Source organism: Psittacula echo (genome assembly GCF_963264785.1).
Source record: "Psittacula echo genome assembly, chromosome: 1".
Taxonomy (NCBI): domain Eukaryota; kingdom Metazoa; phylum Chordata; class Aves; order Psittaciformes; family Psittacidae; genus Psittacula; species Psittacula echo.
The window spans coordinates 149,805,521-149,833,097 of record NC_137735.1 but is presented as its reverse complement, the minus strand read 5'-3'; the positions used below and the strand labels follow the sequence as shown (position 1 = coordinate 149,833,097).

General features: G+C 41.2%; 1 protein-coding gene across 1 annotated transcript in view; it reads right to left on the bottom strand.

The window, feature by feature from the left end:
• Positions 1-438: 438 nt before the first annotated feature.
• MSRB3 (methionine sulfoxide reductase B3) overlaps positions 439-27,577 on the bottom strand; it is a gene marked incomplete at both ends in the record, with an annotated part of 85,073 nt that continues 57,934 nt past the window's right edge. Inside the window, 2 exons of the mRNA XM_080623328.1 lie at positions 439-603; positions 5,642-5,739. Coding sequence (XP_080479454.1) covers positions 439-603; positions 5,642-5,739 — 263 coding nt within the window. The remainder of the gene's footprint in view (positions 604-5,641; positions 5,740-27,577) is intronic.

Sequence of the window (27,577 nt, the reverse complement as noted above, 5' to 3'; positions counted from 1 at the left end):
TCAGAACAAAGCAGAAATGTGCCAGGAATTGAGGATTTTCTTATACGCAGAAGTTTCCTATAGACTGGAGATAAACAAAAGTCCCATCTCCCACAGAAAAAGAAACAGTGCTCAAACCTAGAGTAACACAGCACTAAGAAGAAACTAGTAACTAATGATACCAAAGCTTCTTAATTTAAGGATTCCCCAAAGCAGTCTCAAAGAAAAGAAAGGAAAAGAAAACCTGTGGAGTCAGTCAACACATTTTTCAATCCAATTATATAGTAAATGCACCAGCAGGCAAGGCCTCAGTTCTGAAAAGGAGAGGAAGAAGAAGGATGGTGCAAAATGCTTTCATTCATTTAAACATTCTCAGGATATAAGAGAGCAGGCAACTTAGAAAACATTCCTTATAAGCTGTGTGGGATCTGCGCAGTTTTCTGCAGGCCTTGCTCCGTCCTACAGCTCAGCTTTTCCTGTTTGGGCAGGACTGCTGTTACCACTGCCTTCTCCGGCGTTGTTCTTGTCTGCTGGCTTGAAAGATAACGAAGCAGAGTTTGTGCAGTACCGTTTGCCAGTTGGGCGAGGTCCATCATCAAAAATATGCCCCAGGTGAGCACCACACTGAAACAAAATACAATAGAGTATCACTGTGTCTCTGTGCAGCTTGATGGCATCACCGTGGTGTTAAGCAATGACTAGCAACAGCTTCCAAGGAAGAACACTGGTGCCTACATTGACCTTTCAAGTGGGATTTACAACCTACATTTATTTACAAGAGTGATCCAGGAAGATGATCTTCTGAGATACCACAGGCGCCTAAGACTTCAAGCCCAAATTTCCTGGGTGTTTCCCATAGTGCCACTGCATATGTTTGGTTGGGCTCCTATTTCTGAGAAGCTGCCGTCTCTGTAACAATCTCCTGGCAGTAGCTCAGTTAAAAACTGTGAGTTTTAACACAGAGTTAAAACCACTGTGAGTGGTGAGGGCAGCATCGCCCACATTTCACTTACTGCTGTTTAAGAAAGTGGCAGCCTGAGCTCTGGGCTCTCCTTAGCCTGCAACCATCTGCTATTCCCCTTAACAAGAAGCACTAAACCCCTTGGTAATCCTGACAACAACATAAAGCAGTGAAGATATTATTGGAGTATGCCCTTATGCTAATGCTTTGGGTTTTTTTTAACTTCCACAGCCTGGCACTCTTCTGAGTATCAAGACTCTCCTGGTAAAACCCACATCTGCTCCTCACCCCTAAATGGGATGGACTTCATCCACTACTCATCTCATACTACTTTCTGTAGAACATAGGAGATAGGGACGGGTGACTGAAAAGGCCTGTACTTTCTGAATGAATAATTTTTAGGTGGGAGTGATTATAAACAGGAATGATGCTGAATTTGCTGTTTGTAAGGAATGTGAAACTCCAGATGGTCTGTTGATTCTGTATGAATCAGCCTCAGATAACTAGCAGCAGTATTCAGGGTGAACACTACTGCTCCTGTCTGTAAAAAAGGTAACAGTCCCCTGCTTTACAGAAGAGTACAATATTTTGAAGAAGCTGGTCCAGTTGATCCTTATTCAAAAATTCGGACTACTATCACTGCACATTATGGCTGACAAGTCATCTGGATAATAAGAACTTCTTGTAATTAGTCACTTAAATTCCACAGGTTCATTTTTACAGCCTGCCATGAGAAATGAAAAAATAAAACCTTGCACTGAAGAAATATTTATCTTGAACAGGAAAGTCATGCTGCTTTACCAAAGAGCCTTGGCCTTTCAAGTCAATAGCTGATCTCAGTGAGAGCTGGAATGATGTAACTGAGATCATAGAGCTGCTTGTGGACTCACAGTCAGACATCAAAAATTAGAGACTCAAAATTATTCTTAACATTTAATTAATTCATAGTATCCCAAATATGTAGAGGCAATATTCCAAACTGAAGGAGTTAATAATGGCAAATCTCTACCCTGCAGTTAATGTGTTGCTAATGTTCTCCTGCTGTTACGGCCTGTAATTCACCAAAGCAGTAGGAAGGGTGTCTGTAGAAGCAGGTGAAGTCTTGGCTTGGGTTAAACTCTCTCAACAGAAGGAAAGGCTGCGGGAGGCTCTCATGCCAGCTAGGAGGGACAGCTGAAACAGCAACCCTCATGACTCCAGGAGCAGCACAGGTAACCCTGTGAAGTCTCAGTGTTCCCACATGTTGGTCCCACCCGCACAGACACATCCCAGGGCAGGCTTCCTGCCCCTGGAAAGGTGTTGCTGAAACAGCCACAGCAGTCCAGCAAGGACCCCAGGAACAAACACAGGCACTTCCAGCCCATGGTATCAGCAGGATGAGCTTCCAGAGGCAATGGGAAAAGGGATGGATGACTTTGGGTCATGCAGCAGCTACATGGTTTTATAAGGAAGGAAGACAAAACATAGCAAATATGAAAAAGCCAAAGGGAAGTTGCATGGGAGCTACAGAAGACAAAGCTCCAAGTCTTGCTCCTAAATATTGCTGTTTTGCCACCACTTCCTCCACTGCTTATTTTATTTCCCTTTAGATTGAAGGCCTTTATAGGCAGTTTGGGCAGAGAACCTGAGCTGTTTCGCAGAGTGGGGTCTCTCAAAATGAGATATTTCACCTGATTGCTTTATATATAGATATTAACCTGATTGCTTTTCCATACTTTGGGGAAAAGAAAAATCTAAAAAAACCAAAGTGTCTCAGAGAGAGTATTTTTCTAAATGCTCAGCATCCTAATTAAATCATCTCATCTCAAATAAGAATGCTTCAAAACCTTCTGGCTAGAAGTGTTAAACAGAGCCTTTCTAGACTAATGTTTAACCAAAGATAAATCACTCCCTCTCCACTGGACAGAAACAGAACAAGAGAAACTGTAGAGAGAAGCAGTCTGCAGGAGTAACATACTCACACACAGACTACAAAGACAATCTATCAAGAAGGGCTTCCTCACAAAACCCTGAGAAGCTGTGTGACAGTCCAAGGTAGTCTCATTACACCTTTTTGGTTTGTCAGAATCACATCAGGACTGGGTTACTGCAAAATTTGTTACCTTTTGAGATTACCCCTCACCAAGAATTCATGTGGCTATTCTCTCTGTAGAGGACTCTATAACTCATCCACCCTGAAAAGAAATGTAATTCAATCCTTTGTGTCACAGCATAAGAAACCTGGCCCTCAGCTAAGAGTACAAAGGATGAATTGATTTTACTGTCCTCCCCACAAATAACAGGTGCCGCCACTTTTCTAGGATGTATACATGTCTGCAAAACCTCCAAAACCAATCATCTGTTGTGGCCTGCACATAAATATACTGGGCAGAATCCACTGGGATGGTGAAACAGATAGATTAAAACACTTGAAGTATGTGTTTGGGAGCAGGAAAGGGAGGCTCACTGCTAACTGTCAGTATGCTTGGATCTCCCAAACCTCCTGGTTCTAATATGCTGCTGAGAGGCAGCTTGCAGTCAGCTGCTGTAGCCGAGTTTGAGCTATCAATATGCAAATGGTACCTCTGTGACTACAGAATGTTACTGATTTGTACAGGTACATTTAATAGCTAGGGAGACGTCAGGGGAAGGGACTCTCATGCAGTAAAGGGGGAAAAAAAAGAGATGCAACTAGTTTTGTAGTGTTCCTCAAATGCATTTGTAATTAACTTCTACCTATTACTAATCACTGACCTTTCAAATACATTCAGGGTAATGTGTTGCCAAAAAACTGTAAAAGTTAATTCTAGGATAATCCCATGGATGTCTTTGATGAATATTACAGCAGCTTTCCCCCAGTGTTTGCCTTCTATAATGGGGAACATTAAAAGAGAGAGGTTTTATTCTCTCAGACAGGTGGAAGGACTTTTAAAGAGCAATCAACTACTTTTTCGTCTGCAAAAGATTAATAAGGTTTTGGGTGTGGAAGAGGGTATTTCCCTCTAGTTCTACCAAGGCCTGCCATATCAATCCCACTGCTTTCCAGGCTGCAGTAAAACTGCACTTTTTTGCAGCTGCATGTGTGATTCTTATTCCTGGGACTCCAAGGAGGGAGGAAATAGTTTTGTTATAATAGATACACAATGCAGTGGTATTAACTGTGCTGAGTGGCGGCTGCAGAGATCCTCACCACTCCTCAAGTTATTTTCCTGTGTGACTTAATCATCTGTGGAGATATTGCCCCAGGAAGTTGGAGTAGCTGCTAGGAAGTTGCCATTGGATTGTATAGCAACCTTGGTCATATTTTTCTCTTAATGCTTTAAAATTCAGCTTTTGATTTTGCTTTAATTTTATGGTGCCTGTGTGTGACTGCTGCTAATACTGCAGGTCTCAGGTCTGCTAACGCTATTTGGTTTGGCAACAGGTAAATGACATTCCCAGATTCCTTGGCCTGACTACAGGCTGCCTTCAGCTTCTCTCAGGTTGAAACCAGGAGCTCTGGCCATCTCTTGAGCGGTGCTAGCAGATACAGGCTCAGCAGGCTGTCAGTACACTGATCTTAGCACTACCCAGGCCTACTAAGCAGAGCTGAAGAGAGTGGGTTGTATTTTTGATTATGCCAGTATTCACTGGTGAAGCACAAGATTCTCAGTCTCCAGTCCCACAGCTACCTCACTAGGGAATTTAGGGAAATGGGTGTTCCCAGAAAGTGTTAAGTGGATCTTCTAAAGCATATCATCGATGTAAAACCTACAGAATTATGTAGTACACATGACATACTTGCAGACATGCTGATTTGGCCATTAACATGTTAGGCCAAACCCTCCACCCAGAATGAAGTTAATGAATTCTCCATAAAGACAATCTTCCCTCTTTCTGAGGAGCTTCTTAACTTGCTCTGAGCAATTATATGAGGACTGATTGACTAGTGATGGGTACTATCAGGGATAACAGTTATCCCTCCATCAATACTGTCTGGAAAGAGAAGAGCAAATTATCACTACGCAAATGAAGCTGCTTCTTCTCTCAAGAGGAGTTTATGTATGGAGCTAAAGGACTGCAAGCTGCTGGGTATATCTGCCAAACATCAATGCAGCAGCTTCTTGCTTTGCTAGGTAATGATTATGCCATTCCCTTCACAGAGAAGAGATCAGCACAAAGGATGAGAGAAAGTAGAACAAGACAGATAACGGAAAATTCGGGCATGTTTTGAATGACTTGACTTCATTATTATGTTAGATGGGATTGTCTGAGGCACCCATTAGGACTGTGCTGGAAACGAGTGTTGGGAATGAGTTAGCACAGCTGCACAGTAATGCACAGTGATGGAATCAGCACACAGACAGTCGCTCCACTGCTTTCAACTTCCCTCACAACTGCTCACGTGTGGGAGTCAGTCAACCAGACTCAGGCTCAGGCTCAGGAGCTCTTTTGAAGGCACCCTCTTCAGGAAAACAATTTTTGTAGACTCAGCACTGAATCCTACCATTTACATCTGCTCCGTTAAATCTCACACGAGACAACAATGTGCATTCCAAAGAGCCCTTTTGTGCCTTTAGCTCATTCCACCCAGCTGTTATACCTATGACCCATTGTGCTCTCTCACAATGATTAATATTTAATGTAACTGAAAGGTTTGCAAGTCTTAGGAAAAATACAGCACGCCGTAATGATTTTTGCAGCCTTTGCCATCGGAATGGTCTCTGTGTGCTGTAAACTAACCTGACTGCAGGATATTTCAATCCGATGCATCCCATAGGAGAAATCATCATTGAAAGTAATTGCATCAGGACTGATCACATCATAGAAGGAAGGCCAACCTGGAAAAGAAGAATGCGGTACATAAGAAAAGAGGGCGCCTCCGTGGCAGATGACATTGTAAAATGCAAGACAGAATCACACTTTGAAAAAAGTTCATCTCACTCCAGAGTCTTAAAAAACCAGAAATGGAGATTCTGCATCCTAAATTACTTTTGGAAAATCCTGCTCCCTGACTAATACAAAGTTGTTTATAGGCAAGCACTAAGCTGCCTGTAAACTAGCTGCCCATCTTCCATCTCAACATATTCATTCACTCTACCACAAGCAGCAGTAACAGTTTAGCTGAGGCTCAGGTAAGCTAGATTCAGGCTCACCATCAATTTAAAACCCCACAAATTCCACCCTGAAGACAAACAGCAAGACTTTATGAACATGAGTGCTTTTGCTTTTGAAGTGTAAAGGTACTTCAAAAAAGAGTTGGCAAATTGCAATTTAGAGACCCCCAACCTGCCTTAACCTTTGCCTTCATGAAGACATGATCACACCCAGAAGGATGTACTTAGACACTGACCACACATTAGAATGAGATCAGTACTACTATGTCTAATTTCAAAACTGTAATGAGTGTTTCAGATCAGCCATTGACAGGTGGAGTCATAACTGTGCCTATAGTAGACACTAGTAGATGGTTTGCATGTGGTCTGCATCCAGGATGAAACAATTGCCCTCATTAACATGTATGTTCAACACAGCTGCTAGATGAGCACTGAGCAGCATGACCTGACACCAGATGATAATGAGGTATATACCTGATCTACTAATAATGGCCACTTCTCATCTAGATAATGACCTTCTACTCTTTAGGCATTCCATGCCAAGTCTCCTCTCTCCACAACAGACATAAAAAACAACACAGGTCTATTCAGTGTCCCAGCAGATACCCACTACACAGCTGTAACTTTTCGGCCACCCGTCAAAAACTTGTCATCATATGCTCCATTTCCTGAAGTTGGGTTCCCACATAAGAACCTGATAGGCTTTAAGGTTATGTCAACATCTACCACTGCCCATCTGAAATCCCAGCAGCTATCTGTCCTTCTCATTCAGTCTCTTGCCAAATATAACACTCGCAGGCAGTTCTTGCTCTGTGTGTATTACACATATGCCATGTATACAGAACTTCCTTGTTTCTTCTTCTAATATCTGTTAAGCATTTGCTACTGATAATTTCATAACATGACTTGCAATAAGCTATTAAGAAACACAGCAGCAGCTGGGAAAGCTGTGGGTAAAGAAAGCATGTAAACTGGAAAAAAAGTCCTTGTATCTTCAGTTGTATCTTACACCATTAAATATGGAAAAAACATGTATGAGGGTGCAATCATAACAGGCATAAATTTTTAAGAAGGAAATGGTCAGAATATTTCTCTTCCTTTTGAGAAAACCTATATAGTAGCATTCTTAAGCCCGCAACCTAAAGGCATTACAAGCCCCAAGTCCTATGCTCCCAAGGTGCCTATTACCATCACAAGTGTTTCCACTAAGGAACATACTGCAGAAGTAGAATCTTTTTTTTTTCTCCAAAAAGTATTGCAAGTGGAAGAGTTACATACAGCAGACAGATGAGGAGCAAGAACTCTGAACAGCAAAAATATCCCACAAGACAGGAACTCAACAGTACAGTAACGACAGCGACAGAAAAACAATTTATAAATTCTTCCTCTCATGCAAAATAACCCTGCCAAACAAATACCTTCACAAACAGAAAAGGAATAAACACATGATAAGTTTTGTAAAAGGGGTTATCCTGCTGACAGAAAAATTGATGTCTCCTAATTGGTGGCCCCTTTCTAACACCTATCATCATCATCTTAGCTGAGCCTCCATCTAACAAAAATCAAGGCCTTTCATACAGATGGTCAGTATATTTTTCATGAAGCCTTTTTACTTTCTTTTAATTTAATAATTTTGCAAAACAGACATATCAGTTTGCCCAGTGTGATGGCAGAGAAGTTCCAAAGAGGCAGCTGTCTGAGCATGTGAAAGCCTTCAGAGGAGGAACACTTCAATGATGCAGAAATTCGCAAAGAACAACCCTGCCTCCTCCATAACAGCAATAATTGGGAAGCTTCAAAGGCTGCTGCACAGAGATTGAAGCAATCTGTGTCTTGCTAAGAAAATTATCTTCTGAGAAGGGTTTGGAGGAGATGTGTTTATGTCAGCTTTGACATTAAAGAACGACCATCCATCCCCTTTTCTCCAGACTTTTACTTTTGTTCTTCCCATTCACCATAGAAAAATTATTTGCTTTGGATGCATTCCATGCACTTTTAAAAAATGAAGTCATCTGAAACCTATATAAACAGACTAGCTCCCACTAAAGTAGCCTTTGTACCCAATTGGAGTAACTTCAGTTTAGGCTGTCAGTTCATGCTCCATGTAACACTTGTCCCGAAGGCTCCATGACTGCCACATACGGTCCCCAAGACAGGGACTAGGAAACAGTACCTCCACAGTTGTGGACTTTCAACTCTCAGTTAAGCTATCTCTTTGTGAGTGACACAGCAGGCCAGTCATGAGCATTACTGTGATGAGCCAGCAACTCCATGAGGGTTGACTGAAAACTGAGCAAACCCTGCAACAGAAAAGGTCTCGAAGGGCACAGTGAGGCATGCTGTCACTCCACTGACCTTGAGAGGAAGACAAGTGAACTGCTCATTGAGTTGATGAGCCAAACTCACCAGGAAAATCAATTCCCCTCTGCTGTCTCATTTCCTCTCTCCTGAGCTTAAGTGGAAAACCCATTCGATATTTTGCTAAGCCTTCTCTGGCCATTTTCTCTACTTCAAAAGCTGGCAGGAAGCAGCAGTAGAAGTGGTGCTGCTTGCACATCAGGCAACCCCCAATGACGTAGAAAGCCAACTAGACCCCCACGGACTATTCATAGAAAATTTCTGTGTAAGTGCTGAAAGACCCAGCAGTGGCTTCCCCTTTGCAAGCCCCAGGCTACGTCTCCTGCTGTCTCACTGGCTGCTGCTCCTCCACTCCTGCCCTCCTCAGTGCCTGCCTCCTTCCTGCCATAAGGCTGCAAAATGGCCAACTCGCTCTACATTTTAGACTGGTGTCAGCTGAGCATTAAAGCTTCAGCCTGCCTTTGAAGGCTACCTGGCTACTTAGAAAGGGCATGCTTCTAAAGGAATGAGGGTGAAAGAAGACCCTTTTGATCTCTTCTGCTTCTGTTGAGCTGAGAGAGAGAAAGTAACCCTTAGCACTGCAGAGACTGAGCACCGGAGGAGACCCTTAGCAAACCCTGGTGTTCAGGCTCAACCCTCTCCAGGGATGGCTTTCTGTCAGGTCTAGCTCACCACATCGGATGGGCAGCAGGAGCAAAGACACTGTCTTTTGAAGGATAGTAAAACATAACAGCAAGGAAGAAATAGCTGCTGCAGGAAAGGGGCAAAGGGTAATTACAGGAGACAAGACAGGAGTGGGGGGAGTCTCCCAGCTGAGTGAACAACTTCAAATGACATTTGCACTTTGCGTGTGTGCGAACAGCATCTAAGATTTGTGAATACATATATCCTTGAATGTAAAGTTTCATTTGAGGAGAAGTATGACACAGTAACAGTCAGCAATTTTTAGCATGTTACAGACATTCAAAATGGGCTCTTTATTTTCACAACCACTTTGCATCACACTGACAATATAAAAGGGCTTTAAAATAAGTCTGTTGTGTTTGAGCTCGCTCTAATGACCCTTTAAATGGGAGGCAGGATGTTATGTCCTAAGGGCCAACTTCTGGTACATTAATAAGCCAGCCACAGAGATGAATAGTTTTTCAGATACATAGCAAGTATCTTTTCTTGAATCTAAAATACACTAAAGCAATGAAGCTTTCTTCTGTCAAGTACTTAAGTGAAAAGCATGTGTAAACTGAACAGTACTGACAGATCTTTTCCACTCCATCCTGCATAAGTAATAGAAAGGATCTTATGTTGCTGTGTCACACACACTGAGTCATGTCCCAGTCTTTCACATTGTGGGATACCCCCAAATTTATAAAAGCTGCGCAGCATTTCTACAGTTCACCTCACACTCCCCTCATCAAAACCTAATCTTTTGGTTTTCATGTTGGTCCTTATTGTGGCAAAGTAAAAACAGCAGTTCATGCCTCTTCATGCTTTCTTCAAAGTAGAGATGGCCCAGTACTGCCCTGGGCAGCAACAGTGAAGAACAGGGAGGAAGAGAAATGTTGGCTTTGGTAACCTATTCTGGATGCTGCTTTTGCAGTCCTGGGTGCAGGGTTTCATATCATTCAAGGGAGGCATCTTCTTTCTCACTTTCAGGCCTCCTATTCTAGGGACCCAACTGAGTCTGTATGACTAATGAGCCACCTAAGGTGAGCATCTGTACAGGCAGCTTGCAAAAGGTGAGTATCACAACAACACAGGCAGACACTTGACACACTGAACAGTTTGTCTCCTTCTCAAACTGAGATGCCAAAGTAGTTGTAATGATCGAGTATGGCAGCAACAGTAAATGGTGTGCCTACAGGCCAGCCCCCTTTGGCCATCCCTAGCAGAGATACGACACCCCAGCAGGAGCAGATTGTTTCTTTCACATTTACCCAGGAAGTTCTAAAGCACCTGAACTCGTGGGCTATTGCAGGACTCTTTTTGGGACAATGAAAAAAAAAAAAAAGGAAGATATTTTGTTGCCATAAACATTTGGAAAGCAATGCAGCTTTCTGGATTGGACTGACTGATCCACTTTAGAAGCATCTTAAACCTCATTCCAGTTTTGCAATTTTGCACATATTTTGTTGTAGCTAGATCTCCAACTTCCTAAAAAATGGATGCAAGCACTTAGACATCTAACCATTAAAATATGAGTCTGTAATTATTTGCAGAAGCAAAACGGCAGGCTGCTTTCAAAAATCAGCCCTGCTAGGCTATTTTTTCCCCACTCCTGAACTAATATTCCTTTTGACATTTTTTTGAATGCCACAATTGCAATCCCAAAGCATGTAATGCTCTGACATTACTCCTATTTCATACACCTGCCAACTGGAGACCTCCACAGTTTTTCAATAACTGTGTTGTATGTAGTTAAGGTTTTCTTATTTTAGATCTCAAAGAGATTAAGTTCAGCCTGCATTTTATCATTCTTTGCTATAATTATTTCAAGCATTTACTTCAGTGAGTTATTTACACATGGGGAACTAGGGGGAGATGGAAGATGTTAGAACTACCAAATGGCACCAGATGGAAAAGAGGACCTTGACCTAAAAAATACCTTGCTTCTCTGATGTGCTGTATTTTTAGAATTCAGATTCCCTTTTAATCTAATGTGGATAAATGAAAACCTAAAGGCTTTTTAAGGTAGAGTCTCATCATTTATCTGCACTGAGAAGCTATGTCTGTGTGAAAACATAAAGCGTATAGGCTTAAAAAAAAGGTAATAAAACTTCTGCTTTGAAACTGCAGTAAAGCTGAAAGGCTTTCACTTTTTTCTTTCTCACAGGTTTATTGAAACAGAATCTGAAAGACACAGGCACCCACAGCTGTAACTTCTCACATGCAAGTTTAATGTAAAACTACAAAGTGACATATTGCTATTATATAGAATGCCTGTGCAGGTACAGGGCTTTTTCTGGATAACACCCTGGTGTATTTTTCATAATATCCCCATGATGATGAATGCACAATAAATGTTCTTACCTACAAATATTTTACTGTTAGGTAACACTACTTTCAGTGGAGGTTCATCTAATTTACCCAAATATAGCTAGAAACAGAATCAGGCACAGAAACATTCTTGTTCACCAGCAAACAACTTTACATTAGATATGTATTCCACTGGAAAGAAAACAGTAAGTCCTTTCCAGCACTATCCATATATAAGAAGGATAATAAGTAATGTTTTCCAGCAGAACACACAGAGCGTTGGCGTGGTAGCTAGGTTGTGATAGGAGACAAAGACAACATGGAGCATAATTTTTGAAAGAAAAAGAAAACTAAAGAGAAGGCTTATCTCTAACATGCTACCTGTCTCTAACAGCAAAGCTGGGTTACTGCAGCAGGCAGTTCTGACAGAACAATGTGGAAAGGGAGTTTTACAAAAAAAATTCAGCTTCTAACAGAAGCTTTTATGAGAATTGTCATCAGTTTTTTTCTTTAGGTTTCTCACTTGGGAAATAAAGAAGAGAAAGCCATAAATAAAGGTGGTATTTGTTTGTTTCCGCTACAGCACTCTAAACATCAAAACAACTACTATGAAACATCATATGCAATCCAGACCTCTTTGTTAGTGGGAGGAGGTTATATTTGTTTAAAATTATTGTTAAGGGAGATCTGAAACTTCTAATCTACAATTTCATTTGATATCTGAATTTTTCAGAACAAGAGTGCCCCTGATGGCTCTTGAGCAATGAAAGCATGGGGCCTGCTCTCTTTAGCAATTAATAACTCTGTTACAATACCACTATTGCCCTAGCTCCTTTCTTAAGTCCTTTGACTCTGTTCTAAAATACTACTAAATACAAGCTGGCTGTTAAGAGCCTTTCTCTATAACACTCCTGAAATCTCCATCATCTGAGCTGATGCTAAAATCAACAGGTAGGGAGGAGGTGGGATCTTCCTCAAGTCTTCTTACAAAGATTGAGTTACTAATGGTTTCTTTCTTGGTTCAGGTTCAACGGAACTACTGAATCTAACTCACTTCCTCCCAAAGGATGGGTTTCTCCCCTCATCTGAACAGTGCCTCTTGTTACAGACATCATGGCTAATGTTTTTAAAAATATATCTTACACATAAGTCAGCTGTAGCTCTTCAGCATCAAAGGAACCAAACAGAATCGTATGAAGCAGTGTAACCTTAAGCTATAATTTTAAAATGCCATCAAGAAATGTCTCAAACAGTTTTTTCAAATTTGCTGTTGACCTAGTAACCTCAGTCCAAAGCATTCAACTTAAAATAAATGGGGGGTTTCTTTTCCTTCCAAAAGCAGTATTAGTAAAAAAAGTATATATTCTAAAATATCTTGCAAATGATATAGCTATGAGTTATCTGCGCAATTCACTAAAATAACTGAAGCTTTCATATAGGATGAGTAAATCAGAATAGCAGTAGATCTGGCAGGCCTTACGATGGAAGTGATTCAAAAAATTGGAATCCTAATGCAGTGTGTTCACAGAGAAAGTAAAAAACAAACTAACATAAAAACCCAAACAACAGCAAACACAACCTTGTAATAATCAGCATCTGGCACTGAAAGGAACAGCAGTCACAGATGAAGTGCATATTTGAAAAATTGGTCACGGGGTGTTTCAGTAATGAACATCCACAACTTGTTTTGGAAATATTTTCCTGTAGTATTGTTCTGCATGTCTGGGAAATAAAGTTTGTAAAGAACAGCCAGAACACAGTTTCACACTAAACTGAAACTACAGAGGTGGACAGCCTGTATTGTCTTCCTTTTGCAGTTATATTCCTTCTGCCCATCCTCCTTCTAGAGTGCCTTCAGCACTGAGTGCTCTAGCAGACAAGCCCCCTCCTCATTACAGCTGGACAAAGAGGGTCTCATTACAGTTGTAAAGTTCTGATACAAGGGAAAGAGTTATTACACTGATTAAAACAAAAAAAAAGACAAAGGCTCTCTTCTGTTTAGTTTAGATACTGAAGGAGATGTCTTGGTGAGGGAACTTGGTCACAAATAACTAAGAAGGGACATAATTTTCTTGGCAATCAAGGAAAGCTTTTATCAGGATCTGGGCCAAGACCGGGGCAGTTAGCAGATGGCAATGCCTGCGAAAGGCTGACAGAACAGAATGCTGAACAGCAGGGTGAAGACAGACCCACAAACCAACAGTTCTGCTGTAAGGGCCATTCGAGACCCAAGACTCTCCTGGACAGTGGGGTATGGCTCCTTCTGATGAAACCATGAAGTGCTGGAGAGCAAAACCCTCCTCTTTGTCTAATGTTACAGTTTAGCCACCATGCTAGTCCTTAAAATAAATATATTTCCAGAGCAGGATTTTCATCCCAGTGCAGGATCATCTCATCATGAGCTACAGGCACATCAAGTCCTGCAAGGAACCTTGCCATGAAGCCTTCCTTCACTTGGGAAGTGCAAAAGCTATTCATAGCAGCATCATGCAAAGACTTCTGAGTTACTGCCACCCTGGATCTGGTACCCAGGGTAACTTTACAGTGTCCTCTGTCTAAAACTTTATCTCTACAACATATGGGTGAACACCATACACAAAAGGATGCAACAGCCATAGGCACTGCAGAAAATCCTAAAAGAAGAAAAAAAGAATGATTTTTGGGGTTACATTGTTTGGAGTTAGTGATGGTTTGGGGGAGAAGTTTAAATCTTATTAACAACCTCTTATGCAAACAAAAGGAGGTAGGTAGTAATGCTGACTAGAAAATAAAGACTTTTCTTCACAGAAAAGCCTGACAAAAACAATATATATGTGAATACACACTCCCACATACTCCTTTTCCTTCAGGTTTTCTGTGGAAAACTTCAGCTGCACTTCAAAAACTTCTGAAAACTGAAACTGAAATAGAAAAGTTCGTAATTCAGATTATAATGTTCACCACCTGTTTTGCTTTCTGTTACGGTTTCTAAAGCAAAGCATGCCCTTTCTGCTAAATGCCACATTTTCTGTCAAGGAAGATGTCAAAGAAAACTTCTTACAGCCCTACTATGTAACTGGCAAACTACTTAAAAACAATCTCATGAAGAGCTCTTCTCCTTTCCTGCTCTGCTGGGGGAAGTCCAGCTTCCCTCTGGAATCTCCCAAAGACTGATTGAGCAAGCACTAACATGGCTGCTGTGCACATCAGCTTATCACAGGTCTCTTATCTGCTCTGATACCTGTGCTATTCCTTATGTTACCAAACATACTGTATACAAACTGCACCATACACAAACTGCTCAAGGCATGGAAGCAATTTTCAACCTAAGCTAAGAGCACTTGTAATTAGGCACACTACGAATGGTCACAGTGGAAGTCAATTATACTCAGTACATGTTTTTGCAGACAAATAATTGGTTTATAAACATCCTACTCACTTCAGGGTTTTGCTTTCTTTTACGCTATTCTAGGCATAGAAATATGTAAAAAGGAGTAATTGGCTTGGAAAGAAACCTGATGCAATATGGAAGAGGAGAAGTAAGAGAAGATTTAGAGAGAATCGGCAAAAGGGCCAGTGTGCAGGAGAAAACTGGAGAGAGGCAAGATGCTAGGAGTGGGCACACAGTTCTCTAACAGATGCATTCATGTATCTCATGGGTAACTACCCATACTTGTGGGGATTTGTCTTCATTGTGCACTGCCTCCCATAGCACTAGGCTGGCTGTAGCTGCAACTCATGTTGCCAGTTACGGACACTCTTTGGATACTCTGATCTGCAACACTGAACACTCCTTCCTATATGTGTTTCCCTGGGGTTTGTCCCCTGGGCCATTCCATGTCCCACTGCCCACGTCGGGCAGAGGTCTTCACTCCACCGCTGGGGTGGTGCCATGCTCGGGGTGCCTCACACGTCCTGAGTGCACCAAGAGAGCTGCCCTCACACCGCAAGCCCGATGTGCAGGCCAGCTGTCAGGCATGCGGCTGCTCGCACCCTCCGAAAGCCGGTATCTCCCAAATGAACACCGCGGAGGAAAGAGGCAGAGGAACAAGAGAAAAGAAGCGCCTACAGGCCATAGCATTTGAGGGAGAAAAGGACATGTCACGTCTCCACCATTCCCCTTTTCCCGCTGCCTGCGGAAGAGATGTTCGGGAGAGGCACTGGACGCAGAGAGGGAGCGTCACGGCCCAGCCTTGCCCCCAGTCAAGGCCCGGGCGGGCCTGCCCGGGTGCTCCTCAGTGCCGGTCACCGCCTCAGGGCGCACAGGCTCGGGGCGAGGGGGGGGGGGGCGAGCAGCCCGTGAGGGCGCAGAGGCGCAGTGGCAGCCCGCAGCCTTGTGTCCATCTGCTGATTTCATAAGCAAATATACTCGTGGGAAATAACCTTACAAATAAACACACGCGCCCGTGATTGCAAAGCTGTGTTTTCAGGGCACCTATCGAGGAGCTCAAACAGTCAAACATGGTGACGGGGGAGAGGAAAAAAGCCACTAGAACCAGAATGGGTGACCAGATTTTTGGGGTTTTTTACCCAAACATTTGGGAAACAAGCGCAGTGCCATTCTGTCGTGTGTTCCCTCCTGTTCAAAGGCATTCAGAGGCACCACAGAGCTCCGATGACCAAGGGCAGGTAAGTGATGACATTTCACATGCAGGTGGAACCAAGGACAGATGAAGCTCTTGTGCGGGTAGGTGAGCTAACACTACAACCACTCCGTACATAATCTGGAGCTCACATGTCAAAAAGCATCACCTTCAGTTCACTGAACCCTTCAAAGAAGCACACACCACAGCTCCAGCCTAACCTGGCTCTCACCGTCCTCAGAAAGGACTAAAAGGGGGAAGATACACAAAGGCATTTCTCATCAACTGCTAAATGATCCAATATACTCATAACCTTGGCATCTCAGCTTTATAGCAATGAGTGATGGAAGCCTGATGGGACAGGTTTGCGGGCTGCACTCTGAGCCACTGGGATGCATTTTTGTAACTGGGCAAAAATTTTCAAGTGGATACCTGGAAAGGGCATGAGCAGCAAGGGGAAATAGTATCACAGGAAGAGTTTAAAAAAAAAGAAAAAATTCTGACTAAAATTTTCAGAGGCAAAGTGCTGGCACAGACCCTTTTTCCTGAAAAGCAGGAATCGGGCTCTGAGCTGACTCCTCAAATGCTATTTGGAGACCTCAAAAGAAGAATCATTTAGAAAGCAACTTCTTAAATGAGTCCAGCTAAAACTACAAAGACACAAAGTTCCAGTCAGACATGGGAAATTCTTGGGGGAATACACGAATTTCAGGAGTCAGAAGATAAAAATCCCTCCGAATATCTAACTAAACTGAGCTAATGAAGTAGTCACCAGGAAAGAAGTGTGATGAATCTGCATGTCAGGAAGGACAAATTTAAACTGATCAACCTGAAGCTGTTTTTATTTTTATTTCCTGTGCCCTGCTCTTTTTTTCTTTAAAGGCACAAACTGAGCTGACGGCTGCAGAAGCTGCCATGTGGGTCTGAGGGGACCATTTAATTTTCGATGAAGTCTCAATTTAAAATAAAGTGATTTCCTGTCTTCCTTTTGCAAAGTTGAGAAGTTTATTTATGATTCACTATTTGCTACTCACTGTTGTAGACCTACAGCTGAGTGCAACTATGCCACTAACCATTGCAGAGGAATACAGGGAAAGTCATTGATTCAAAGTTTATAACCTAAATTTACCTAGTAGCTAGAAGGATCGATCCTAAATGATAGCTAGACCTGGTCCAGCTTCACACTGAGGTGCACGCTTAGCTTTAGACACAGGAAAGTTGTCAGAGAGGTTTCCAGAGAAATCCTGAAGCCCACAACGGCCTTGACTTTAGGTACAGAAAATTTCAAGACCACCTGTGTGAAGCAGTATCATACAGAATGTTACCTCCTCTCTGTTATGGAGCCATGCATTGTCTAGACTCAAAACAGAAAGGTTTTGCATATGTCCATAGTATTGCATCCTGGATGCCTTTTGTAGGGAGTGAAGAGCTTTTTCAGTTTATAATTTTTTATTAAAAATGCTCTCATTTAGGTAATAAATTTTAGCAGTTTGCCTAAAACTGCAAAGATTGCTACTATTCTCACAATGTTACTTCTTTACTAAGTTTGTATTAAAGACTTTCTGTTACTTCACAGTTATTTCAGCTTGAAGGAAGTAAACCTATAGGGAAGCCAATTTTTTTTTTTGTTTTAATGGGTTTTGTGATTTCAAACACCTTCATTCCAGAATAGAAAAACAGAAAAAGGAAAAGTTTCTTTAGACAAGCTTCCCAAAACTAGTCTTCGGTTAAGTGTTTGCGTATATGAGAACAAAAATACTTTATTCTAATTCTGATTTTCCCCTTAATTTTATATTTCATCCTAAACATTTCAGATAAAAAGTTGTGCTAAAATAATTTTGAGATGAAAAATGAAACCTTCATCCCCAGAAGGCAAGCAACTGATCTCTCAGCTTCCACAGTCTGATGTGCTGTGGTAGACACAGGCTGAACTGATTGCAAATTACTTTTATATAAATTTAGGATACTGCTTAGTTTCCTATGTGAACTGCCTGTCTGCATCCTCCTATTTAGGGTTGATTCTGGACTCCACTTAAAATACTAATTGTTTATATTAAACAGACAAGAGAATGTGTGATGTATTTTAACTGTCAAAAGTGTTGTGAACAGCAGCAGCTGGAAGAGGAATGTTTAATTCAGTCCATTACCCCCAAGCCTTTTAGAATCCTGTATCAGCAGCTAAATCTTACTCTTGTAGGCAAGAAAAACAGGGTATGAAGGGGTAGCACTGCAAAGCTTCTTCTACAGGAAAAAAAAAAAGGGTATTCAAAAGCCATAGCATTGTCATTATTAGGTCAAAATAGAGCATCACTAAATCTACAACAGTGTTGATGCACCTGTGAAAGCTGTGGGGTTTTGTGTAAAACAGCTCACATTTCGTGGCTCCTTTCTTATGCTGGTTTATTCACACTTAGCTGATGCCAGAGACATGATGCAAGTAGAGACAGGAGAGATCATCTGAACCAATCACTATATGATATCCCTAAGAAAAAAGGAATCTTGCTACTATCAGTTATTGTAATACTCTTAAATGTCTAGACAAGTGGTCAGTGGCTAGTGTGGAGCTGTGAGCAAGGATAAGTTTCCTACCTACACCATTTATTCACACAGGGCATCTCAGACACATGCTTAGGACAGCTCTTCCATGATAATTGTTGCAGCAATTGTGCTGGGACCAGCAGGGCCCAAAACAACAGTAACAGTTGTTGCTTAAGAGAGATTAATAAAGGCCTTGCTAAATAACAGGATCAAGTTGTTTTCAACATTATAAAACCTTCAAATTTTCAAAAGCAGAAAAAAACCCCAACCACAATCATACTATTTTACATATTTCCTTTTAAGTAAAACAGCAAATTAGCTGCACACAAATGATTCTTCTAATGTCAAGGGGAAGAAGGTTCTGAAACATTAAACAAAGAGGTGCAAGAGTTTGCGCAAAGCACTGTAGCACAGGTTTTCCTTGGGAGGCCTGACTTCTGCCATGTGGTTTGAGGTCCTTTTTTTTAATGCCACATTTACAGAATGGATTTGGCATGCTTAGGAAAGGAACACCACTTTTGTTCATCCCATCAGTCTTTCACTTGTCCAATTGCCACTGCTGTACTAGTAGGAAAAATAGACCTAACGAGGTGTAAAATAATGCTCTGCATTCAAAGACAGTGCTGTACTACCTCATTTCACTTTAATATTTACTTCAAAAGTAAACTCTGCTGAAACCTTGCATAAATATTGCCGAATGAGTTTGCAAGGTATTCTGAACTTACTGAAGCAAAGTCGCTTCACACCTCATACATACAACTGCTTATTTCGTTCCTTATTGCCAAAACTTCTGCCAAGACAGCCCTGGGATGAAGCAAGTGGGAAGACAGAGGTAGGTCAGGCTTGACTGGAAAACGAACTGTTAACAAAACAGAAGTTAGCCAGCAGAAACAGTCCACACCAACTGACAGTAAGCAAGAATAGCTCATACAGAGGTTTTGTTTAGGTTTGAAAGACAAGTTTGTGGTTCATTCTAAAAGGAAAGTCTTAGGGACTTTCACCAGAGAAGGGAAAATACAAAATCTTGACAAGGGCTCAGTAGGAAATTGTCCATAAAGACAGTTTTTTGAACAAAAGAAACACAAAATGTTTACTTGCTGAAAGCAAATGTTTTCACAGGGATGTCTCCTTTTTGCCAAAGACCCTCTCAGCTCAGAACAGCCAGTAACCTGCTGGTCAGGAAGTCCCACAGGGTATACATGGGAGGCTTCTGTTCTAACCAACTTCTAATATTTTGTATGCAAAGTGGAAAAGCTTCAGCAAGGCAGACTTAGGGGAAAGTGTCATATGATGGCTGAAGCAATCCATCAGCTTTCTGCCTTTCTGTTGCCCTCACTCTCAGTTGTCTTGGTCCTGCTGTTTCCTCACCATTCACCTGCTCTGGTGTTTATCTATTTGTGGAGAAAAAGTTCAATTCACTAAACCAGCACAAAATTACTCAGCTTTTTTTCTGGTCTAGGAAGCTGAGTTGGTCAACTGAGAGGTTCAGCAATCACTGAAGGCAACATGAGGCACAAGGTGAAAATGCAGAGCAAGGGGTGTAAGGATGACTTACTGTGATATCCCTGATTGATGGAAACTCTACTATTAGAGTAAGAGTACTCTGAACTCAGCACTGATTTTACATCTTTGCAGTAATATCACAGAAACATGATTATAAGCTGACCACAAGAACAACAGATTTGACTAAAAGGCTGCTTGAGGTCAACGCCTTTATAATTCAAATAAGCCTGTAATCCCTCTATTCCAAAGATCTCCTCTGTCTCAACATTACAAAAGGCAAAGTATGTGAATTTAGAGCTTTAAATAAATTACCTGGGTTATTATCTGGGCTAAATCTTTTCTCAGAGAGCAGGTAGCAGAGGATGCACTCTCCAGGAAAGGGTCTGAAACTGTACTTTTCATTCTCTAAACATGCTGTGAGCACTTAAAAAACAGATCCCTCAGGAAAAACTACAGTATGTCACTTCCCAACCCTATCTTGGATATAACAAAATCCAGCCTTTGACACCAACCTACCCCAGTACTGATCCAACCCTATTCAACAAACTTAGACCTTTTTTTAAATGCTGCATAACTCCCCACAAGTACAATGTCTGTTTACTTAAGTTCTGAATGGGCAAAGCGGATTTAGCAGCATTGTAACAATGGAAGTTGCAGGGATGGGGAAGGAGTGAAATGCCAGAGGTTGCTGTGTTTTCCCTCTCCACCCTTCACATGTTCATCAGATAGCAACCAAATTAACACACATTCTGGCTGTGGAGTGCTCTTAGCCTTACCGGAAAAGGTCTGCTTTGGCTGCCTGAAAGGGGCTGTTCAAAGCTCAGACCTGCACTGAAATTTAAATGGTATCTAGTACCTTGAATGGTTTGCAGTCAGCCCAAAAGAACATGGCTCACTCCCTGACTTCTTCCCAGCTCCCCAGGAAGCTGAGGCATACCCATGGTTTTAAATGCGCATGCTGTAATTGTATCACTCCAGGTGTTCTCAGTAGGATTCCTTCCTATAAAACAACTAAAGAGGTAAAATACAGTCCAAATCTCCACAGGAAAAGAACAGAGCCAACAACACAATCAGTTTCTGAAAAATGACTTGATTCCCATGCCACAGGCAACAGCTCATAAAGCATCTCACAGAAAACCCAAACAAGCCTTGCAGCTTCTGGCTTTAGAGCAAGAACTAGAGGACCCAAGGACCTCTGACCCACATTCCAAAATGAACTTTAAAAATGTACTTCTGTCCCATGCACGCAGCTTAATGACCCATGGATTTGCAGTACAGGCCATATCTGAATATCAGCTTCAGAACCTCACCTTCAACTTGATTAAAACAGTTGTACATTCTGATACGAAACATAATAGTGTTTCATTTGCACAAGGCACTATCCCATTGATTTGATGTATTTTTGAGGGGGACGTGGAGTGGGGAGGAAGAACTCGTGTTCTGTTATATTCAAAGCAAACTTAATAGCAAAACTTTCCATGTTCAACCCTTATACTTTCCAGCATGTGTCCAGCATTGGTATCATTAGAGGTAATACTTGTTTCATGCTGCTACTCCGAGTCACACGGTTTTTAATCTACACCCTAAGAAACGTTAAACCTAAAAGACTTGCAAAACTCTGAATCATTTTCTAGAAAGACCTGAAACAAAGCGATCACCCCTTGGAGAACTGCCTATGCGGTGACTGATCATCTCCATTGTTGGCATTCCCAGGGGTCACAGAGGGTTTCAGCTACATTGTACCGGGGCAGCACCAAAAAGAAAGGCTGTCACAGCCGGCTGATTGTGCAATCTAGGAACCAACCTATGGGTGCCAGTAATTAAGCATCCAATTAAATGGGGCCTGCGTTTTGAGTGGATGGCAGGTTTGGGAATTTGGTTTCTTTCTAAATAAAATAACTGCTTTAAAACAGTGTTTCTTGGGGACTAGCAAACTTCTCGAAAATTTCTTACATTTTGTAAAATATTTTTACTGGAAAAGCTGGACAAAATTCAAATAGATCAGCTGTTTTCCACCCTTCATTTTGCAAGTATATAGTTCAAGCCTTTGTGTGAAATGTTTCCTTTCCAGTATCAATTTATGTTAAAAAATGAGGGGTATAAGTCCTGCCCCAGTTCAATATGTAGAAGAAACCAACTTAAAGCAAACTTTCCTGGACACACAAGTTCCCAACCTTATTTCCACATACAGGTTTGGTCCCCAAATAAAAAAATCCTATTTTTCTCACAGTTCTAGCTGTGGTTACCCCAGCCTCTGGGACTAACTTTAACTTCCTCTTTGTGAATATTTTACTTCTTTCAATATAACAAAAGCTGTACATCCATCCAAATATGTAAATTGGGTGAGCAGGGCAAACAGTAATTTTGTTTGCAGTTTTGTACTTGTCTATCTTTCTGCTATCCCTGTGTTTAACGATCTACTTTCCTATGTCCATCCAATGAGACTATTTTTCTTACTTTTTTTCTTCTGGTCTTTCTTAGATCATTCAAATATTTGCATGGACTTCAGTAAGTATCAGTTTGTTTCCTGAGAGCGCAGCATTCTTCACTCTTGCTTTCAATGTTTTTTAAATACCTGCTGTCACTGCTGTAACTCTCTAATTCCCCATCATTCATTAATTTTAAAACGGACTTGCACAAATGAACAATGATGTTGAACTAATGAGATATGGGTGGGAAGTTTCTGTAAATACAGCCGGAATTAAAGGCAGAATGTCTGCATAACTTAGATAATGTTATTCTTTAGATTGCCCTGAAGATGACACTGAATGCCCTTCATTTATTAATCTTTATGAATTTGAAGAACACTCTGGCTTATTCTCTCAGCTTCTTTAACAGAGCACCCTTATGGTTTTAAATATGAAGTAACACACTCCTATAAAATGCTAAAGCAGAACTGCGGGTTGTAATACATTTGATTATTTAGGCATTTTAATCATCTGTTACTGTCTACCTCCATCTGTGCAAGGTTTAAGCCTGGCACTTGACAATACAGTTTATGAAATGTCAAAAAATATGCAAGAACTATTGGCAGAGGAATGAAATAAATATACTGTTACTGCTCATACAAATGATGAGAAACTAATTAAAGCTCAATCATTTGTGGATAAGTAAAAACATTCTCAGAGGCAAAGTGCCAGTGAAAATCTCATGAGTTTCAGCTTCTGAAGATTCCAAATAACTCTCTTCGCTGTGGGAAGGTTGGTGAGGAGGAAGGGATGGGCAAAGTCCCTTTCTTGATCTGATGAAGGAAGATCAGATCTTCAGAAGGTCTATGTCCTCACTCCTGCCCAGATACAGTCAGGTGGCCCTGCCATTCTGGGTGCCATACTAGCAGACACCTGATCAGATTACATAGGGATGCAGTTCTTTACTTGCAGAAATACTTTCAGCCTTGTAACTCAATTCACTGTCATCTGGCTTAAGACCCGATTGTGCTGTCCTTACTCACATAAAACTCAGTGCAAACTGTGTCTGACTTTAACTGGTAGCATTAGACCTCATTGGTGTTTTGACTTAGGACTTAATCCTAAGCAGATGCGTGTTCACATGTACAGTGGCAGTGGCAGTGGTATGACACAAACTTGTCTACCATTACATCTTAAAGGCTGTGGTTGCCACTAAATTAAGTCAACAAAAGACAAATTAATGTTCTTTGCTTCATACTCAGATCAACACTGTAAAGATTTTGATGGTGATCACTTAACATTCCAGTTTGATTAAAAACAGCTTGCATTTTTCCCTTTACTTTTAGTACTACAAACTCTGAAATCAGTTTTGATAAGATGTGAAACAGTAAAAGCTGACAGATCTTTCATATGATTTCTTACTGGTCATAAATTTGCAGCACTACATCAATGAAAGAAAAACATGAAATATTTTAATCTTTATTGAATATTCTGTCATTAATAATTATCACTTGGCTAGTTTGTACAGTCTAATGGCATGAAACATAATTGTTTTCAAATAGCAGATTTCCTCCAGTTTCAACTAATACTGTATGATATCATTCTCATCACCTTGTAGAAGAAAGATGTTAAGGTTGGGTTTTTTTCTCTTTGACAAATCCAGAGGGAAGAAACAAAAGCAGATTGTGCTTCTTTCTTACTCATATTCACTTAAAACCATGCTAATCCAAACAGAAGAGGTGCAATTTTGGACAACATGCACTCAGCCACAGAAGACACTGTGCTTAATGACACACTGCCTAAAACTAGACCAGGAAAATGCACTTTATCATAGTGAGAAAAAGAGTGGACACTGACCATAACCATCCTCTCCTGTTACATTCCTCAAGGCACACAGGCAAGAAAAACACCTCAGTGGTCCTTTTTGCCTGGTATTTGGCTGCAGACTGCCCCATAGATAAGCTGTATAAGTCAAAGGAGCCATCTGACATGTAGTGTATGAGGGCTGAGTCAGGGCACCCACTGAATGCCATGGTCTTGTCCTATCCATCCCAGGAGCTGATGAGGCTGGCAGTGTGGTGCTTATCCCAATGGTTTTACACAGCTCTACATTTCCTCTGGGCTCAGTTCAGGTCACAGCAGTGCCAAGCACCTCCAGATTGTCAAAACTGAAATGATGCTATTGCTGTCTTAAGTTGCTGCTGTCCTTACTGAAGCCATGGACCTCTCTCACAGTGGGAAGGGAGAAGCTGAAGGAAAGCATCCTAAGCAGTTGCTCTCCCTCAGCCAAAATTAGGGAGTTGGGTTGGGTTAGGTTAGTTTAGCTTAGCTTACTTTAGCTTAGCTTAGGTTTGATTTGGTTTTAGTGTGAAACTAGAAAGCCAACAATGAAGCAGTTGCTAGACTCTGTGGGTGAAAAAGTGGCAACACTCCTCCGCTAAGAAGCCACATTTTTCCTCATCTTCCTCTGATTCAGTAGGGCACCATATGTCCCTCCTCCACAAGAAGCCAAGTAGGAGCTGGATTTTAGTATCTCACAGAAGCCACTAATCTTGCCACCTTGCACTCTGCTCTCTCCTCCTTTGACCTTGTTTGTTCTCAAAGAGGCAGAATAAAAAGGGCCATGAGGAACAAGGGATGCCTTTTCTTAGAACATTTGATGCAGTGGTCCACCCAAAGAAGGCTCCAGAACTACTGAGTCAGCATTTTACTTCCTAGCACAGTAATAGTCACTGCCTAAATCGAGAAAGGCCCCAGCCCAGCCTCCTCAGTTGCTTGGCCTCCCCCTAAATCAAAGTTGAAAAACTTCCTTTGTCAGCAGAAAAGAGAAAAAGTACTTAAGATCTTTTTGTGAACTTCCTAAAGGGTGGAAATCGGCAGGCACACTGGCAGGGAGATAGACTGCTTAAACAGAGACTGCTTTTTAAGGAGGGAAAACCAATTTGTCTTGAGAACGCATCAGATTGTGCCAAATAGAGTATATGTTAACAAACATCTCATTAGGATCATTTCAGTATTCATAGGGCACTGTCTTTCTGATTTCACCTCTTTTTTCCTTCAAAATTGATATTATTTCCACCATAACAGAAAACACCATAGAACTGATTCACAAGCGTGAAGCACCTTCAACTCTCATGGCATGCAGAAGAGGTCAGACTGGTCAGTATCTTGCAAGATTCAAACTGATTTCATGAACTGGCATTGACCAGAACATCCTCCAGGTCCCACTATGTTAAGTATCATTCACATTTGCAAATACAAGTAGGTTGGGTTTTGGTTTTGGCGGTTTGATTTGGGGTTTTTTTTTCAGAAATTAATGCATGGGTGAATGATCCTGTGATAAACAGGTAAAAACCTGCTTTCTTAGAGCCATATCACTGATAGGAATATTAGTCTTGAAGAGCTTTTGGAAGGTTTATATTCTGTAAGTATTTTCTGTCCTATATACCTAAGCCCTCAGATCATATTTCATGTCATTTAAACTCCATTATTATTACATATTGCACTTTAACAAACAAATTTGGGCCTTAATCTATAGCTGTGGTCATGCATTCAGCTGCAGGAATCACGCTGTTCAATTAGGTGAGAGACTCTGGAGCTGGGAAGACCATTTGCAAGAACTGTATTTCTTCTGCACAGAACTGAGATTCCCTTGACACAAATTTTGTGGTACAGGTGACAGCGTAGGCAGAGTGAAAAACTCTTAATTCAGCTGAACACATTTACCATGCTGCCTTTTATATTGCTTTCCAGAGACTCTTTCTAGCAGAACTTCATTTGCTCAGTCTAAAAGGAGACACTTTGTAAAGGCCACCCATGATTTGATTTATGGTGGACCTCAGAGGTGGTCTCAACTGAGAAAGCATTTCCACTGAACTAGGTCTTGGACATGCTCAATAGCAAGAGATGGCTCTTTCCTTGAAAAGCCCTGCAGTGCAAACAAACTAAACAGACAATGGGCAGGAGGAAAAAGGCACAAGGAAAAAGTACTTTGTCCAAGGTTACAGAGCTGTCAGACATGCTGGAACAGGGCACAGAATCAGTAGATGCCCATACAGATTTAAAATATGAAGCAGTCATCCAAATTATATCAGAAACCGCCCAGCTACCTATATACACCCACATGTATGATAGTAGCTTCTGCACCCGAAGATAGTATAGACATGAGCTATTCTTGTATCCTGCAGAATTGCTGTTTCCTGGCACCATGCAGTGAGCTGAACTGTACCCTGGACTGCCATTCTTCAAAACTCTGCAGTAGTATGTACATGAGGCACAATTCTGTAACACACCAGTAACAAATGAATTATAGTTCAGTTTCCAAATTACAGAGCAAACAGGCAATTCCTCCCTCCCCATTTCATGATTTAAATGAGTAGAGAACTAATAAAGCAATGAAACAATACAACTGACTTGAGCTGTACATGGTGAGGATAAGTTGCATTTGAGCTATGTAACCACCTCAATGAGCTACAGCTGTGACCAGAAACCTCCCTGCTTGTCCATTCTTGTGGCTTCCCTTGCACATACTCCACTTTTGGCTAATTAAATGGGACTATGGCAAAGTTAATTATCACAGTCTGTAATAGGGTTCATTTGACTGAGTATTTTTTCATTTAAAAGGAATAGAAACACTCTTTATGAAGTTTTTAAGTGTGGGATAATTCAAGAGTATCATCAAAAATCATCTATTTTGTCCACTGAATAAGACCTCAATGCAAGTAGCTCTTGAAAAGTAATTAGGTAGCCTTGCTCAGTAAAAAACTGCACAATGATCAGCAGGTCTAAGGTACAATCGCAATGTTTTTGTATTTAAGAAATCCAGCCCTCCAGACCAGTAACAATTTGCTGACTAACAACAGACTAACTCCCCACCAGACCAAGCCTATCTGAAGCAGCTATACATACGACGAATAAAAAAGCCCTCAGCCAATTGTACTTTATAATGTAACTGAGTATCACAGTTTCCAATTCCATGTAATCAGACCATGATTTATATATTATTCATGTCTTCTCAGACTACCTTTGCCAAATTGTTTCTTAAAGACAGCCTGTTCTAGCTATTTACAATGAAACAAAAAATAGGAAAGATTGCCTTCGATACTTCGAAAGAAGGGCACAAAAAAATCTCCTGAATACATCTGATGAATTTGCTTACATTCATTATAATAAAATGGAAACCTACATCTAAACATTTTCATTACAGGACCAATTTAAACA